Source organism: Scyliorhinus torazame, chromosome 22 (assembly GCF_047496885.1).
Source record: "Scyliorhinus torazame isolate Kashiwa2021f chromosome 22, sScyTor2.1, whole genome shotgun sequence".
NCBI lineage: Eukaryota > Metazoa > Chordata > Chondrichthyes > Carcharhiniformes > Scyliorhinidae > Scyliorhinus > Scyliorhinus torazame.
In genome coordinates this window covers 64,883,581-64,897,766 of record NC_092728.1, presented here as the reverse complement: position 1 = coordinate 64,897,766, position 14,186 = coordinate 64,883,581, and the positions used below count along the sequence as shown (strand labels likewise).

Here is a 14,186-nt window from a genome sequence, read left to right as displayed (position 1 = left end):
AGAGCACATCAAGAGCTTTGGTTTCGAACTCACAAGTCGCTTGGCGCGATCTGACATTAAATTCTATTCGGATTTTTTCATACATAAATGTAACTATTAAGAAAATAAAAGTTTTATTTCCCTGAAGCAATTGTCACTGAATCGTACATTGGGGAAAGTCAGTGGTCTAAAATAAATCCAAAGCTGTGTGTGTGTATCTTGGTCAGGGCACCCAAAGCTGTGTGTGTGTGTGTGGAGGGATCCAAGTAAGAAATTTAATGTTTTCAATCTGATTGATTAGTCAGCTTACGGTTACTAGAATCCTTTCACTGGAAACATTAAGAAGGTGGTGCTTTAGTTGGTGCAGGCTAATAAATTAGCATATTCTTGTTTATCCATCTCTGTTTCAAGTGCGTGTTTGAGAGGGGGGAGGCTAGGGAAAGGGGTCGTGTCTTATTAAGAAAACAGGTTCTGTGTAGCGGATCATTGTGATTGAGGTGGCAGAAGAGGAAACTTGTAAGCGAGAGAGAGAGGGAGAGTCTAAAGAGACAGGGAGTGAGTGAAAGGGACAGAGAGAGAGATTTGACTCGAAAGAAGATGCAAGTTTGGAGTGCGCTACCCGCTCTCTGCCTCTTAGCTCTGGCTGTGGGGTCGGAGTGTGACGGGCAGATGGCAGGTCGGCTTCGGCGCTCCAGGCGAGCCCTCCTCCTGGCCCTGGATCACCGGGCTGGCCCCCGGGCGGACTTCCCGGGATCGTGTGGCACGAGGCTGCCCCGTGGCAAGCGGGCAGTGCCCCGGCCAGCCTCGGACCACCCTCCCCGGCAACTGCCGCCACCGCCTCCGCACGATGAGAGCCCGGTCAGGCTGCTGTACTTCACCGGGAAAAGCAACCAGCTGCGGCTCCGAACGAGCACCGAGCTCCCCAGGCGGAGGTTCACTGTGGAAGTCAGGGTGAGACCCGAAGGAGGGCAGCGGTCTCCAGCTGTAATCGCAGGTAAGTGTCATCCAGCTGACCAAGTGATGTCCCGCACTGCAATTCACTCCCCAAAACCCCCTCAAAGTAACTTTGGGGGTGTCAATAGTTACAACACGCGGTTTGTTCTGTGCACAAGTTTGTTTGGTCTGCTTATAATCATTTTAATCATCTTAAATTTGTCAGAAACGTGTCGAGACTTGACTCCCAGTGGGGAAAAAAACGATATCTGAAACTAAATTTTCAACTTGAACATTGCAATTAAGCTTAAATGTGTACCCAACTCTTAACCCTCAATGTCAATCACTGTCATCGCAAACCTGCCCCTGTGAATGCTGTGGCTTCTATAAATATCAAAGAGAATAGTTTATTTTATCTTTAATATGTTTTTTTTGACTTGATGTGACTTTCTCGCTCTCCTGCCCTTCACACACACATACAACAGTCGCACACACACTAAACGTAACGGTGCCACTTTAAGGCTCCTGATTCTATGAATGGTTTAAGATATAATTTTGAGTGAGGGCGTGTCGTCCTGCCTTGCGGTAACAGTGAAAGTGCTCGGCGCTTTTGATCCCCATCCCAGCCAACAGGGAGCGTAATCCCCAGCTGAAAGAATCCCACAGGCGCGCACACCGGGGACAATGTTTTGCTTTGAACTGGTGAAAGCAAAACAAAACCATACTCCCACCGCGCGGCGAAGGGGCTCGCCTCCCCTCGGCTGCAGATAAACCCCGGAATTAATCGTGAAACCTCACCTCCTCCCAAGGCTCGGTGCAATTCACATAAACAACACACACGCGCGCTCGATCAAGAGATGGGGCGCAATTCTTGCACCATTCGCCGTCCAGCTTAAAACCGGCTCGCAGCAACTATTTTACTGTTGGTGCTTCCCCCACCCCCGGGGCTAAAAAAAGAAAACACCACAATCTCGGGGCGTTTTACAATAAACGGCGAGTTTTTGTCTGTGGATTTTTTTAAATTTAGTTTATAGAGTCAAATTATTTAAATTTGAGAGGGAGGGGGTAAAAAATAAGTCCGTTCGTAACATCGTTCGGGGTCAATCAATGCTGGGGACTTGACTTGTTAAAACAGCCCTATTTACCGAGTCGTTCGGGAGGTCTATCAGATGATCTGCTCTCGTTATCTCATCGCATGTGCAATCCTGTTTTTTTCAATGTGACATTATTGTTTACGTCTGCAGCCCTGGCGATACTATCTGTGAAAACTTTCCCCGCCGCCTCTCTCTTCCTCTCCAATCTTTCCCTCACATTTTGCTCCTCTCTCTTCCTCTTCAATCTTTCCCTCACATTTTGCTCCTCTCTCTCTTCCTCTCCTCTTCAATCTTTCCCTCACATTTTGCTCCTCTCTCTCTTCCTCTCCAATCTTTCCCTCACATTTTGCTCCTCTCTCTTCCTCTCCTCTTCAATCTTTCCCTCACATGTTGCTCCTTTCTCTCTTCCTCTCCAATCTTTCCCTCTCATTTTGCTCCTCTCTCTTCAATCTTTCCCTCATATTTTGCTCCTCTCTCTTCCTCTCCAATATTTCCCACATTTTGCTCCTCTCTCTTCAATCTTTCCCTCACATTTTACTCCTCTCTTCAACCTTCCCTCACATTTTGCTCCTCGCTCTCTCTTCTCTCCAATCTTTCCCTCACATTTTACTCCTCTTCCTCTCCTCCCCAATCTTTCTCTCATATTTTGCTCCTCTCTTCCTCTCCAATCTTCCCCTCACATTTTGCTCCTCTCTCTCTTCCTCTCCTCTCTTCTCCTCACATTTTGCTCCTCTCTCTCTTCCTCACATTTTGCTCCTCTCCTCTCGCCCCCGCCGTGGGGGTAGAGATCAGCTCAGTCCCCGTACAAATAGCAGCAATCCACAGGTCAACAATCTCCTTTCACACGCAGAGCTGTGGCATCTCTCTCGTGTGTTCGGGCCGCTCATTCCGAAGCGTGTGTGTGTTTATGTGTGTGTGTGTAAGCGCTTGGCGCGCGAATGCAGCTCGACCCTCCTCCCCTCCCACACACCTTACACAACCCCACTGAAGCAGTCATCTTAAAATAAAACGGGGGCTGTGGAAAAAAAACCACACCGACGTGATGTGAATCGGTGTGCGAGCCAATGATGTCATGTTGGGTGAAGAGCCTGGTATTCTACACGTCCCATTTTGACATGTCCCACGTTAGAGATCCGTGTGCTGGGCGAGATCGGGGAACGGGGGGGGGGGGGGGGGGGGATTCATGTGAGAACCGATTTGGGGTTCTTTGGCGTCCAACTGATTGTCCGCTTTGCTGCCTGAAAGATCATTCAGGGTGAGGAAGCGCCGACTCTCACGTTTGTGAGCTGCAGGAACCGCACGGTTCAGGTTTCGCGCTTCGCCCTCATGTATATTTGCTGGTGTTGAGCGGCTAGCGGGGAAGTTTCAGAGGCAGGAATATTGGGAGCGGATGGGGGGGGGGGGGGGTTGTACATCCCCGGGATGTGTTATGTCGGCCCCGCTCCAAGCGAGTCTGTACCCCTTGTATAAACCACGCGCACAATAAAAAACACTCCGTGAATGGCGCGCGTAGTCTCCGTCCTTCTCCTCCCCGCCCCCCCCCCCCCGCCCCTTGCAAGGTCTGATCAGGTCACCGTGTCACATTATGCAACGCCCCTCTTCAAGGGCCATGAGGTGGGTGTGCAAGTCCATGTTGACAGATGCGGAGTTCCACGTTTCATTTCGGGGAATGTTTTGAAAGGGCGCGCAGTGAGGAAGTGTTTTTTTTAAATAAATGAAGGCTGCAGAAAGCAACAGTTTAGTGCCTGCTGCCCTGACACTTTGCAAGTGTGAGGGGAGGGGGCGTGGGTAGCTTTAACTGGGCGTGATGTAGCCCAGGCGAAAGAATCAAGCCACCAGGGCGGAGGGGGAATCACCCGGCAAAAAAAAAAGGGTTATTCGAAACACCCAACACCCGGCAAGTGTCAAAACGTCTCCTCCAGCACAGGGGCAGACTGCAACAACCACATGAATTGAGGGTCCACTCGATCCTCTGACTTGTGAGAAATCATGTACTGCGTAAATACCCTCTCTTGTTCCCAGAGGGTGTGTGTTGCGGGGGGGGGGGGGCGCTTTTGCAGCCCCTGGCATATGGGGACAAGACATCTCTGTCCAGAGAGCGATGAGAATATTGAACCAGGAGCAGACGCGTACTGGGCAATTGCCTGAGAGAAAGAAAACTCATTGTGGACGAACAATGACAACAGTAAAAATTAAAAGGGAATAAATTGGTTACATGACCATGATAGCGAAACTCATGTCACAGTTTGGGTCGCTGGTGTGAGCGGACATCACCCCCTCACTTGTGCACGCACCCTCCTCCCCTTCCTCTCCCCCTCAGCCCTCATTCCCTCCCTGCAGACTGTGGAAGGCACAGCCTCCTCGAACGAACGGGACAAACCTAGCGATTCTTGTCAGAGTCGCTCGCCTCACTCTGAATACAGATCCAGCCAACACGCGCGGGAGAGAGACTGACTTTTCCCCCTGACAGAACCAGACTGGAATAAAACCGAGGGACAGGAGTCCGGACCTCCTGTCCCTCCGGCACACAGAGAGGGAACCAGCAGCCCCCACTTTTCACAGCCTTGTTTGTGATGTGTATGCATGAACTCGGTGGTGGGCAGAGATCCCGCCTGGTCGGTGTGGTAAACACCACTAATAATATATTGTATGTATTACGGCACTGCCTGTGTATTAAAGGTACTATGGTAAATCCCTGCCTGCTGGCTCCTCCCAGCAGGCGGCGTATAAAAGTGTAACTCTCCTGCGCTGCTCCCATACTGGTTCCAGCTGCAGGAGGCACAACATCTTGTGCAATAAAGCCTAGATGGTTTCACCATTATCGTCTCGTGGTAATTGACGGTACATCAATTTATTGCACAAGATTTTAAAAGATGGACTTCCTAATCAAGCCTGATCGCCTGCAGCTGAGCCCTCACGCAGCCAACGCCACGTCCGCCTTTGAGCACTGGCTAGCCTGCTTTGAAGGCTACCGCAGAGCAGCCACTGAAGAACTCTCGGACACACAGAAGCTCCAAGTCCTCTACTCACTGGTGAGCCCTAAAATCTTTTCCCTCATCCGGGATGCGCCGACCTCGCAGAAGCGATGACGCTACTGAAAGGACATTACGTTAAGTCAGTGAATCAAGTGTACGCCAGACACCTCCTGGCCACGAGACGGCAACTCCGGGGGGGGGACTCTGGACGATTTCTTGCGGGCCCTACAGATTCTCGGTAGGAACTGTAACTGCCAGGCAGTTTCGGCAGTCCAACACAGCGAACTTTTAAACAGTCACGGGCATGAAGTCTACGTACATTTGCCAGTGACTATTGGAAGGGGGTAAGCTCGATCTTGCGGAGACTAGGCAGCTTGCCAATTCACTAGAAGTGACCTCCCGTAATCTGGAGACCCACACCCCCGACCGCGCGGCACCCTCGTGGGAATCGTAGGCCCCACCAGCTGCCGACTCCAGCTCACCTCAAGCCAGCGCCGTGCAGCAGCCAGCCAACTCCGGGGGGCCCAAGTGTTATTTCTGTGGACAGAGTAAACACCCCAGGCAGCGCTGCCCAGCGCAGAGCACGACCTGCAACGGGTGTGGGAAGAAGGGACACTTTGTTTCCATTTGCCAGGCCCGGTCAGTCGCCACTGTTTCCAGGCCCAGCATTACTACACCCTCCATGTGCGATCCAGGGGCGCCGCCATCTTCTCCACTGTAAGCCACGTGCGGCCCGTGGGTCTGGCCGTTCGCTGCCTACTGATACCTCCGCCACCGCTGATCAGCCCGGGACCTCCCAGCATCTTCCCCAGCTCGCCTCCATCAACCTGGATCAGTCTCGGCCCCGCAACCTCGCGACCGCTGCGACGATGGTGAAGATCAACGGGCACGAGATGACCTGCCTCTTTGACTCCGGGAGCACAGAGAGTTTCATACACCCTGCTACGGTAAGGCGCTGCTTCCTCACGGTACACCCCGTCACCCAGAAAATCTCCCTAGCCTCCGGATCCCATTCCGCGAAATCCAGGGGTACTGTGTCGCGACCCTCACCGTTCTGGGCGTAGAGTTCAGCAACTTCAGGCTCTATGACCTCCCCCGCCTCTGCGCTGCTCTGTTACTAGGCCTTGATTTCCAATGCCACCTCCAACGCCTTACTTTGAAATTCAGCGGACCCCTGCCCCCCCTCACCGTCTGCGGCCTCACGACCCTTAAGGTCGACCCACCCTCGCTGTTTGCGAACCTCAGCCCCGGACTGCAAGCCCGTCACCACTAGGAACAGATGGTACAGTGCGCAGGGCAGGACCTTTATCAGGTCGGAGGTCCAACGGCTCCTGCGGGAGGGGATCATTGAGGCCAGCAACAGCCCCTGGAGAGCTCAAGTGGCGGCATGAAGACTGGGGAGAAACACAGGATGGTCATTGACTACAGCCAGACCATCAACTGGTACATGCAGCTCGACGTGTACCCGCTCCCAAGCATATCTGACATGGTCAATCAGATTGCGTAGTATCGAGTCTTCTCCACAGTAGACTTGAAGACCGCCTACCACCAGTTCCCCATCTGCCCGGAGGACCGCCAATACACTGCGTTCAAAGCAGATGGCCGCCTCTATCATTTCGTCAGAGTTGCCTTTGGCGTCACCAATGGGATCTCGATCTTCCAGCGAGAGATGGACCGAATGGTTGACCAGTACGGGCTGCGGGCCACCTTCCCGTAGATAACATCACCATCTGCGGCCACGGGCAGCAGGACCACGACGCAAACCTCCAAAAATTCCTCCATACCGCCAAACTCCTTAACCTCACCTACAATAAGGAGAAATGCGTGTTCCGCACCAACCGCTCAGCCATCCTTGGCTACGTAGTGGAAAATGGAGTCCTAGGGCTGACCCCGACCGTATGCGCCCCCTCCTCGAACTCCCTCTCCCCCACTGCCCCAAGGCCCTGAAATGTGCCTGGGGTTTTTCTCGTATTACGCCCAGTGGGTCCCAGATTATGCAGACAAGGCCCGCCCACTTATCAAGTCCACAGTTTTTCCCCTGACGGCTGAGGCCCTCCAGGCCTTCAACCACATCAAGGCGGACATCGCCAAGGCCACGATGCATGCGGTCGACGAGACACTTCCATTTCAGGTGGAGAGCGATGCATCAGACGTAGCTCTGGCCGCCACCCTTAACCAGGAGGGCAGATCCGTGGCTTTCTTTTTCCGCACCCTCCATGCCTCCAAAATTCATCACCCCTTTGTCGAAAAGGAGGCCCAAGCCATTGTGGAAGCTGTGCGACATTGGAGGCATTACCTGGCCGGCAGGAGATTCACTCTCCTCACTGAGCAACGGTCGGTTGCCTTCATGTTTAAGCAGCGGGGCAAGATTAAAAAATGGCAAGTTCTTGAGGTGGAGGATCGAGCTCTCCACCTATAACTATGAGATCTTGTATCGCCCGGGGAAGCTCAATGAGCTCCCTGATGCCCTATCCCGCGTTACATGTGCCAGCGCACAAGTGGACCGACTCCGGGCTCTCCACTATGACCTCTGCCATCCGAGGGTCACCCGGTTTTTCCACTTTGTCAAGGCCCGCAACCTGCCCTACTCCATTGAGGAGGTCAGGACCGTAACCAGAGACTGCCAAATCTGTGCAGAATGGAAGCCGCACTTCTACCGGCCAGATAGAGCGCACCTGGTGAAGGCCTCCTGCCCCTTTGAGCACCTCAGCATGGACTTCAAAGGGCCCCTCCCCTCCACCGACCACAACGTGTACTTCCTCAACGTAATTGATGAGTACTCCCGGTTCCCCTTCGCCATCCCATGCACCGACATGACTTCTGCCACGGTCATTAAAGCCCTGCACAGCATCTTCACACTGTTCGGTTTCCCCATTTATATCCACAGCGACTGGGGATCCTCTTTCACGAGCAATGAGCTGCATCAGTTCCTGCTCAGCAAGGGCATCGCCTCGAGCAGGATGACCAGCTACAACCCCCGGGGAAATGGGCAGGTGGAGAGGGAGAACGGGACGGTCTGGAAGGCCGTCCTGCTGGCCCTTCGATCTAAAAATCTCCCGGTCTCCCGCTGGCATGAGGTCCTCCTCGATGCGCTCCACTCCACCCTGTCGCTCCTCTGCACCGCCACTAATGAGACCCCTCACGAACGTGTGTTTGCCTTCCCCAGGAAGTCCACTTCCGGGGTCTCGCTCCCAACATCACTGACAGTTCCTGGACCCGTCCTCCTCTGGAAGCATGTGCAGAGCCATAAATCGGACCCCTTGGTCGAGAAAGTCCACCTCCTCCATGCCAACCCGCAGTACGCCTACGTGGCACACCCCGAAGGGTGCCGGGACACAGTCTCCCTCCGGGACCTGGCACCCGCTGGGTCCCCACCCACAACCCCCGACCTGACACCGCTCCACCCGCCCCCCCCCCGGTTGCCTTATTCACCCTTGCGCCACCCACCCTCCCTCCAGCGCACCTCACCGCAGCCCCCACCCCAGCAGGATCTGTCCTCCCACTGGATCCACTCAGGGGTGACGAAGGAGAGGACAACACGCTCCCGGAGCCACAGGTGATCACGTCGGTGCCCACACCACCACCAGGACTGAGGCGATCGCAGCGGAGGGTCAAAACCCCGGACAGACTTAATCTGTAATGTTGTTCTCTATTTTAAACAGGGGGTGAATGTGGTAAACACCACGAGTGATATATTGTATGTACTACGGCACTGCCTGTGTATTAAAAGTACTACGGTAAATCCCTGCCTGCTGGCTCCTCCCAGCAGTTGGCGTATAAAAGTGTAAGCTCTCCTGCACTGCTCCCATTCTGGTTCCAGTTGCAGGAGGCACAACATCTTGTGCAATAAAGCCTCGATTGTTTCACCATTCTCGTCTCGTGGTAATTGACAGTACATCAGTCGGGAAGGGGAGGGGGGGTTTAAGGTTGAATTCCACTCCCCCGCACCCACCACTGTTTAGAAAACGCCCATTGGTTTCGTCTGTCTCAAGGCGGGAAATTCAAATCCACCCACCACACAAACAACATACGATGGGATGCTGCCACTGGAGAAACCAAGAAAGTAAAAACAATGCTAGAAACTTTTCCACACAGGCAGTGCTTACGTTTCTTTGGGGGGGAGGGCACCCTGCCTTGGCATGTGGCGGATGCACCTTCAATGGAGGCATTCAAAAATGAATTAGAGGTGATTGAAAAGGAAAGGTGTGCATTGAGTGGGGAGGGGTTGAGGGAGAATGGCAGGGAATGAGTTGCTCGTTGGGGGGGTGGGGGAGCAGGCACAGCCAGGATGGGCCAAATGGCCCCCCCCCCCCCCCTTGCACAAAACCAATCTTCTGACTGCGAAATAACTCTGTACGTCGGGCAGCATCGGTGGGGGAGAGAAAAAGAGTTTCAAGTCGAAAATTACTTTTCAGAGAAGAATTCTTCTGAAGGAAAGTCATATTGGACTCAAAGCGCTTCTCTCCCTACAGATGCTGCCAGACCCGCAGTCTTTACAGCATTTTAGGTGGGGGGGAGGTTGGCGTTTTCAATGTAAACGCTTGTTAATGCATTGAGCCTTTTCCACCCACTTCAGGATGCGCATTGACACAATGTCTAAATCATAGACAGTGCGGTAAAAAGAGAAATGCAAATATGAATTATAAAGAGAATATACTGGAAACACAATTCAAACACCGTACCTGGCTGACCTGCTGTGTATTACCTGCATTTTCTCTTTTTTTACTTCTGAATAATATGTACTAGAACATAGAACATACAGTGCAGAAGGAGGTTATTCAGCCCATCCAGTCTGCACCGACCCACTTAAGCCCTCACTTCCACCCTATCCCCGTAACCCAATAACTCCTCCTCACCTTTTTGGTCACTAAGGGCAATTTATCATGGCCAATCCACCTAACCTGCATGTCTTTGGACTGTGGGAGGAAACCGGAGCACCCGGAGGAAACCCACGTAGACACAGGGAGAACGTGCAGACTCCGCAAGGACAGCGATCCAGCGGGGAATCAAACCTGGGACCCTGGTGCTGTGAAGCCACAGAGCTATCCACTTGTGCTACCGTGATGCCCAAAGCAATATTGAATTGAGTATGGCATCAACATCAAGGCAATATTGAACTGAATATGGCATCAAGATTGAGAAATTGCAAAATTGAAGTCAATGGGAATTGAGAAAATCTTTGCATTGGTTATAGTCAAATCCATCGCAAAGGAAGATGGTTGTGGTTGTTGGAGGTCAATCATCTCAGTCCCAGGGCATCACTGCAAGGTAGTGTTCTCGGCCCAACCATCTACAGCTGCTTCATCAGTTACCTTCTTTTCATCTTAAGATCAGACGTAGGGACCGGAATACCCCATTTGGGAGACTATGTTCTTCCGCCGGAACTGAATTGCACCTGATTTGCCCTCACGCTGGGAGCGCAAATCAGGAAGCGGTTCCCAATCCTTAGCCATGTAAAGGTATGCATGGAGAGGACTGCGAGGGATTCTCTGAGGAATCCTGCTATCGGGCAGCGAGGTCTGGTGGCTTGGCCTCCTTCCCACCCACAATGCAATTCAGCCCTCAGTGGGATTTTCTGGGTCACCCCCTGCCCCTCCCCCTCCCGCATAGTACAGAGGTGACCTGATTCCCCCCTCCACAGCCCCAGCATCGCCCTGCCAGAGACCGCTAATGGAAGAGACCCCCACCCTAATGAAAGAGACCACAACCAGAGGGTTGTGAGGGTTAAAAGAGAGACCCGTGCCTGGCAGGCCGCCCCCCAGAAGAAAGACCTCTGTTTGGAAGCCCCCCCCCCCCAGTGAGAGACCCCTGTTTGGAAGCGACCGAGCAGTCCAGAGGCAGTGAAAAAAAATCACTGCTTTAATTAAGACTCACCTGGGCAATACACATGTTGACTCAGGCACCGGAAACAGTACCTGTAAATTCCTGGAAAGAGAAAACCAGTTAGCTAGGTTTAAACCCCCTCAGATCTTGGATCTGCAAGCTATTCATTCAATTCCCTTTGAAATTGATTTTACTAGGCTGTGATTGACAGCTTCCACACAAGCCCAGCTGTGTGCATTGTTTCATTCATCTTCCTTTGCGCCTGAGTGGCTTTGAAGTGGTCAGCTGTGAAACTAACTGAAAACAGTTAACTCTATTTGATGTGGTCCAGGAGCTGTCAATCATAGCTTGATGTTTATAAACGTTAGTTCGTTTCACAGCTGACTATTTCAAACCCACTGAAGCCTGAAGGGAGATGAATGACACAATGGAGACAGTCTGGTGTGTGTGGAAGCTGTCAATCATAGCCTAGTAAAATCAATATTACATAGAAATGAATGAATGCCTTGCAGATAAAAGATCTGAGGGGGTTTAATCCCAGCTGACTGGCTTCCTCTTTCCAGGAATTGACAAAAGATAATCTAACCACCTCCCGTTGATAGTCAATTGCATTACCATTTTTGAATCCCCCATGACCAACATCCTTGGGATTACCAATGACCAGAAACTGAACTGGATCGGCCCGAAAATTAAAAGAGCAAGATGGAGGCTGGGAATTCTGAGGTGAATGGCTCACCTGCTAACTCCTTAAATCCTGCCCACCATCTACAAGGCACAAGCCAGGTGTGTGATGGAATATACTCTACTTACCTTAATGGCTGAGGCTCCAATAATGCTCAAGAAGTTCAACATCTAAGACAAAGCAGCCTCCGTCTACCAATTTAAACATTCAGTCCCTCCACCATCAACGCACAATGACAGAAGTCTGTGCCTTATACAAAATGCATTGCAGCAACTTTCCAAAGACCCTTCAACAACACTTTCCAAATGCAAGACCTTTACCAAATAGAAGGATCAGGTGTAGCAGATGCATGGGAACACCGCCACCTGCAAGTTCCCCTCCAAGACACCCACCATCCTGACTTGGAAGTATATCACCATTCCTTCACTCTCACAGAACTCCTGGAACTCCCTTCCCAGCAGCATTCTGGGTGTACCTGCTCCAGATGGACTGCAGCACTTCAGGAAGATGGCTCATCACCTTCTTAAGTGCAATTACTGATGGGCAACAAATGATGGCCAAGCCAGTGATGCCCACGTCACATGAAAAGGAAAAAACAAACAAAATGTCAGTTCTCCCCTTCCCCACAATTAGGCAAGGTCACGGAAATAAAATAACTAAAATAATTGGGAAGTAAGCTGATTCACAGACTCCAGTAAAATATTACACCAAGAATAATTATAGAACCACAATGATTTCCATTCAATGTGAATCTTAGCAATTTGTCAGTTGAAAGTGCAGAATTAATGGGTGACTGAGACATTAAGAAATGTCCATTTTTAATGATCCCTCATTATATTAGGCAAATATCCTGACTGCATGATCAGCCTTAGTTTTCCTAAGATGGAAGGGTGAGAGGGTGTGCCGGCGGTGGGGGAAGTAGGGGGGTGGCAGGGGAGAAGATGCTGCTTGTCTTAGGAATTAGTGATTAGAAAGGCAAATTGAATGTTGGTGTTATTGTAAGGGGATGGAATATAAAAGTAGTGAAGTTCTACTGCAGCTGTAAAGGGCCTTGATGAGATCACAGCTGGAGTACTATGTACAGTTTTGTCCCACTTATTTGAAAAAGGGTCTAATTGCGTTTCCAAGCAGTTCAGAGAAGGCTCACCTGACTCATTCCTGGAATGAAGAGCTTATCTTATGAAGAAATGTTGAACAGGTTGGGCCTATGCACACTGGAGCTTAGAATGGATAGAGGATTGGTTACCAGACAGGAAGCAAAAAGTAGGGATGAATGGGGTTGTTTCAAGTTAGCAGGCTGTAACTAGTGGAGTTCTGCAAGGATCAGCGTTATAGCCTCAGCCATTCGTAATCTATATTGACAACTTAAGATGGAGGGGTAGAGATTTATGCATCAAGGTTTGCTGATGATACAAAGCTATTTGGGAATGCAAGTATTGAGGAGGACATTAAGAGATTGCAAAGAGTGATAGACAGATTAAGTGTGTGGGTGACAAGGTAGCAAATGGCATATAATTTGGGGATGTGTGAGGTTATTCACTGGCAGTAAAAATACACATGCAGAGTACTCATTAAAAGACATGAAACTTGCAAATGTTGCTGCTCAAAGGGAGTTGGGTATACCAAGAATGAAGAAAGCTGGCATGCAGATAAAGCAATTAGGAAAGCAAATGGCATGTTGGTATTTATTGAAATGGTATTGGAGTACAAGAGAAGAAAAAAAGTTTTGCTACAATTGTGCAGGGTTTTGTTGAGACCAATTCTGTAAATACAGTGTATAATTTTGGAGCTGGATTCTCCGTTGGCGGGATGCTCCATTTTGCCGGCAGCCCGGGGGTTTCCCGATGGCCAGCTGCCCCACAATGGGAAACCCCATTGACCGGCCGGCATAATGGAGCTTCCCACCGGCAGGGTGAAATAGGAATGTGGCACAGCAGGGTGGAGAATCCAGTCCTTGGTCTCCATTTTTAAGGAAGGATATTCATGCATTGGGGTGGAACAGTGAAGGCTCGCTGGATTGGCCTCTGGGATGAGAGGGTTGTCCTATGATGGGAGGTTGAGCAAATGGGCCTATCCGCTCTGGAGTTCAGAAGAATAAGCAATTCTCATTGAATCATTCAAGATTCATGAAGGGACTTGACAAGATATGTAATCTGGCCTGCGGTTCCCTTCTCTTCCTCCTTTTTTTGAATGGTACATTACATTTGCTAACTTCTAATTAGGCAATATAAACCAAACTATTACCCCGAACTCAAGGAGCATTATTTTGCTTATCATATATTTTGCTAGTGTCTTATCCAATGCCTTTTGGAGATCCAAGTATATTACATCTTTTGGTTTCCCTTAAACTACTTTATTACTTACATCCTCAAAAAAGTCTATTAAATTTGTCAAACATGATTTCCCTTCAAATAAGCATTTGACTTTGTCTGATCATATTATGATTTTCTAAGTGCATTGTTTACACTTCTTTAATAACAGAACCAGCATTTTGCCAATGAAATGTCAGGCTATCTGGCCTGAAGTCCCCCGTGTTCTCTCTCTTTCCTTTTTTGAATAGCAATGTTTTATTTGCTGAATTCCAATTAGGTAACTGCAAACCAGATTATTTGGTTTTCAATTATCTGTAAGTGAACAGATTGCTCACCCTGAAAAACTGGGTCGTCCAGTTTGAAATTGTAGATAAGCTTATCTCTACTT

General features: G+C 50.4%; 1 protein-coding gene across 2 annotated transcripts in view; it reads left to right on the top strand.

The window, feature by feature from the left end:
- The first annotated feature begins 379 nt into the window (after positions 1 to 379).
- LOC140399096 (pappalysin-1-like) overlaps positions 380 to 14,186 on the top strand; it is a 457,633-nt gene continuing 443,826 nt past the window's right edge. For both annotated transcript variants that reach the window (XM_072488243.1, XM_072488242.1), the window contains exon 1: positions 380 to 973. In XM_072488243.1, the coding sequence (XP_072344344.1) occupies positions 577 to 973 (397 nt within the window). In that variant the 5' untranslated portion in view covers positions 380 to 576. The remainder of the gene's footprint in view (positions 974 to 14,186) is intronic.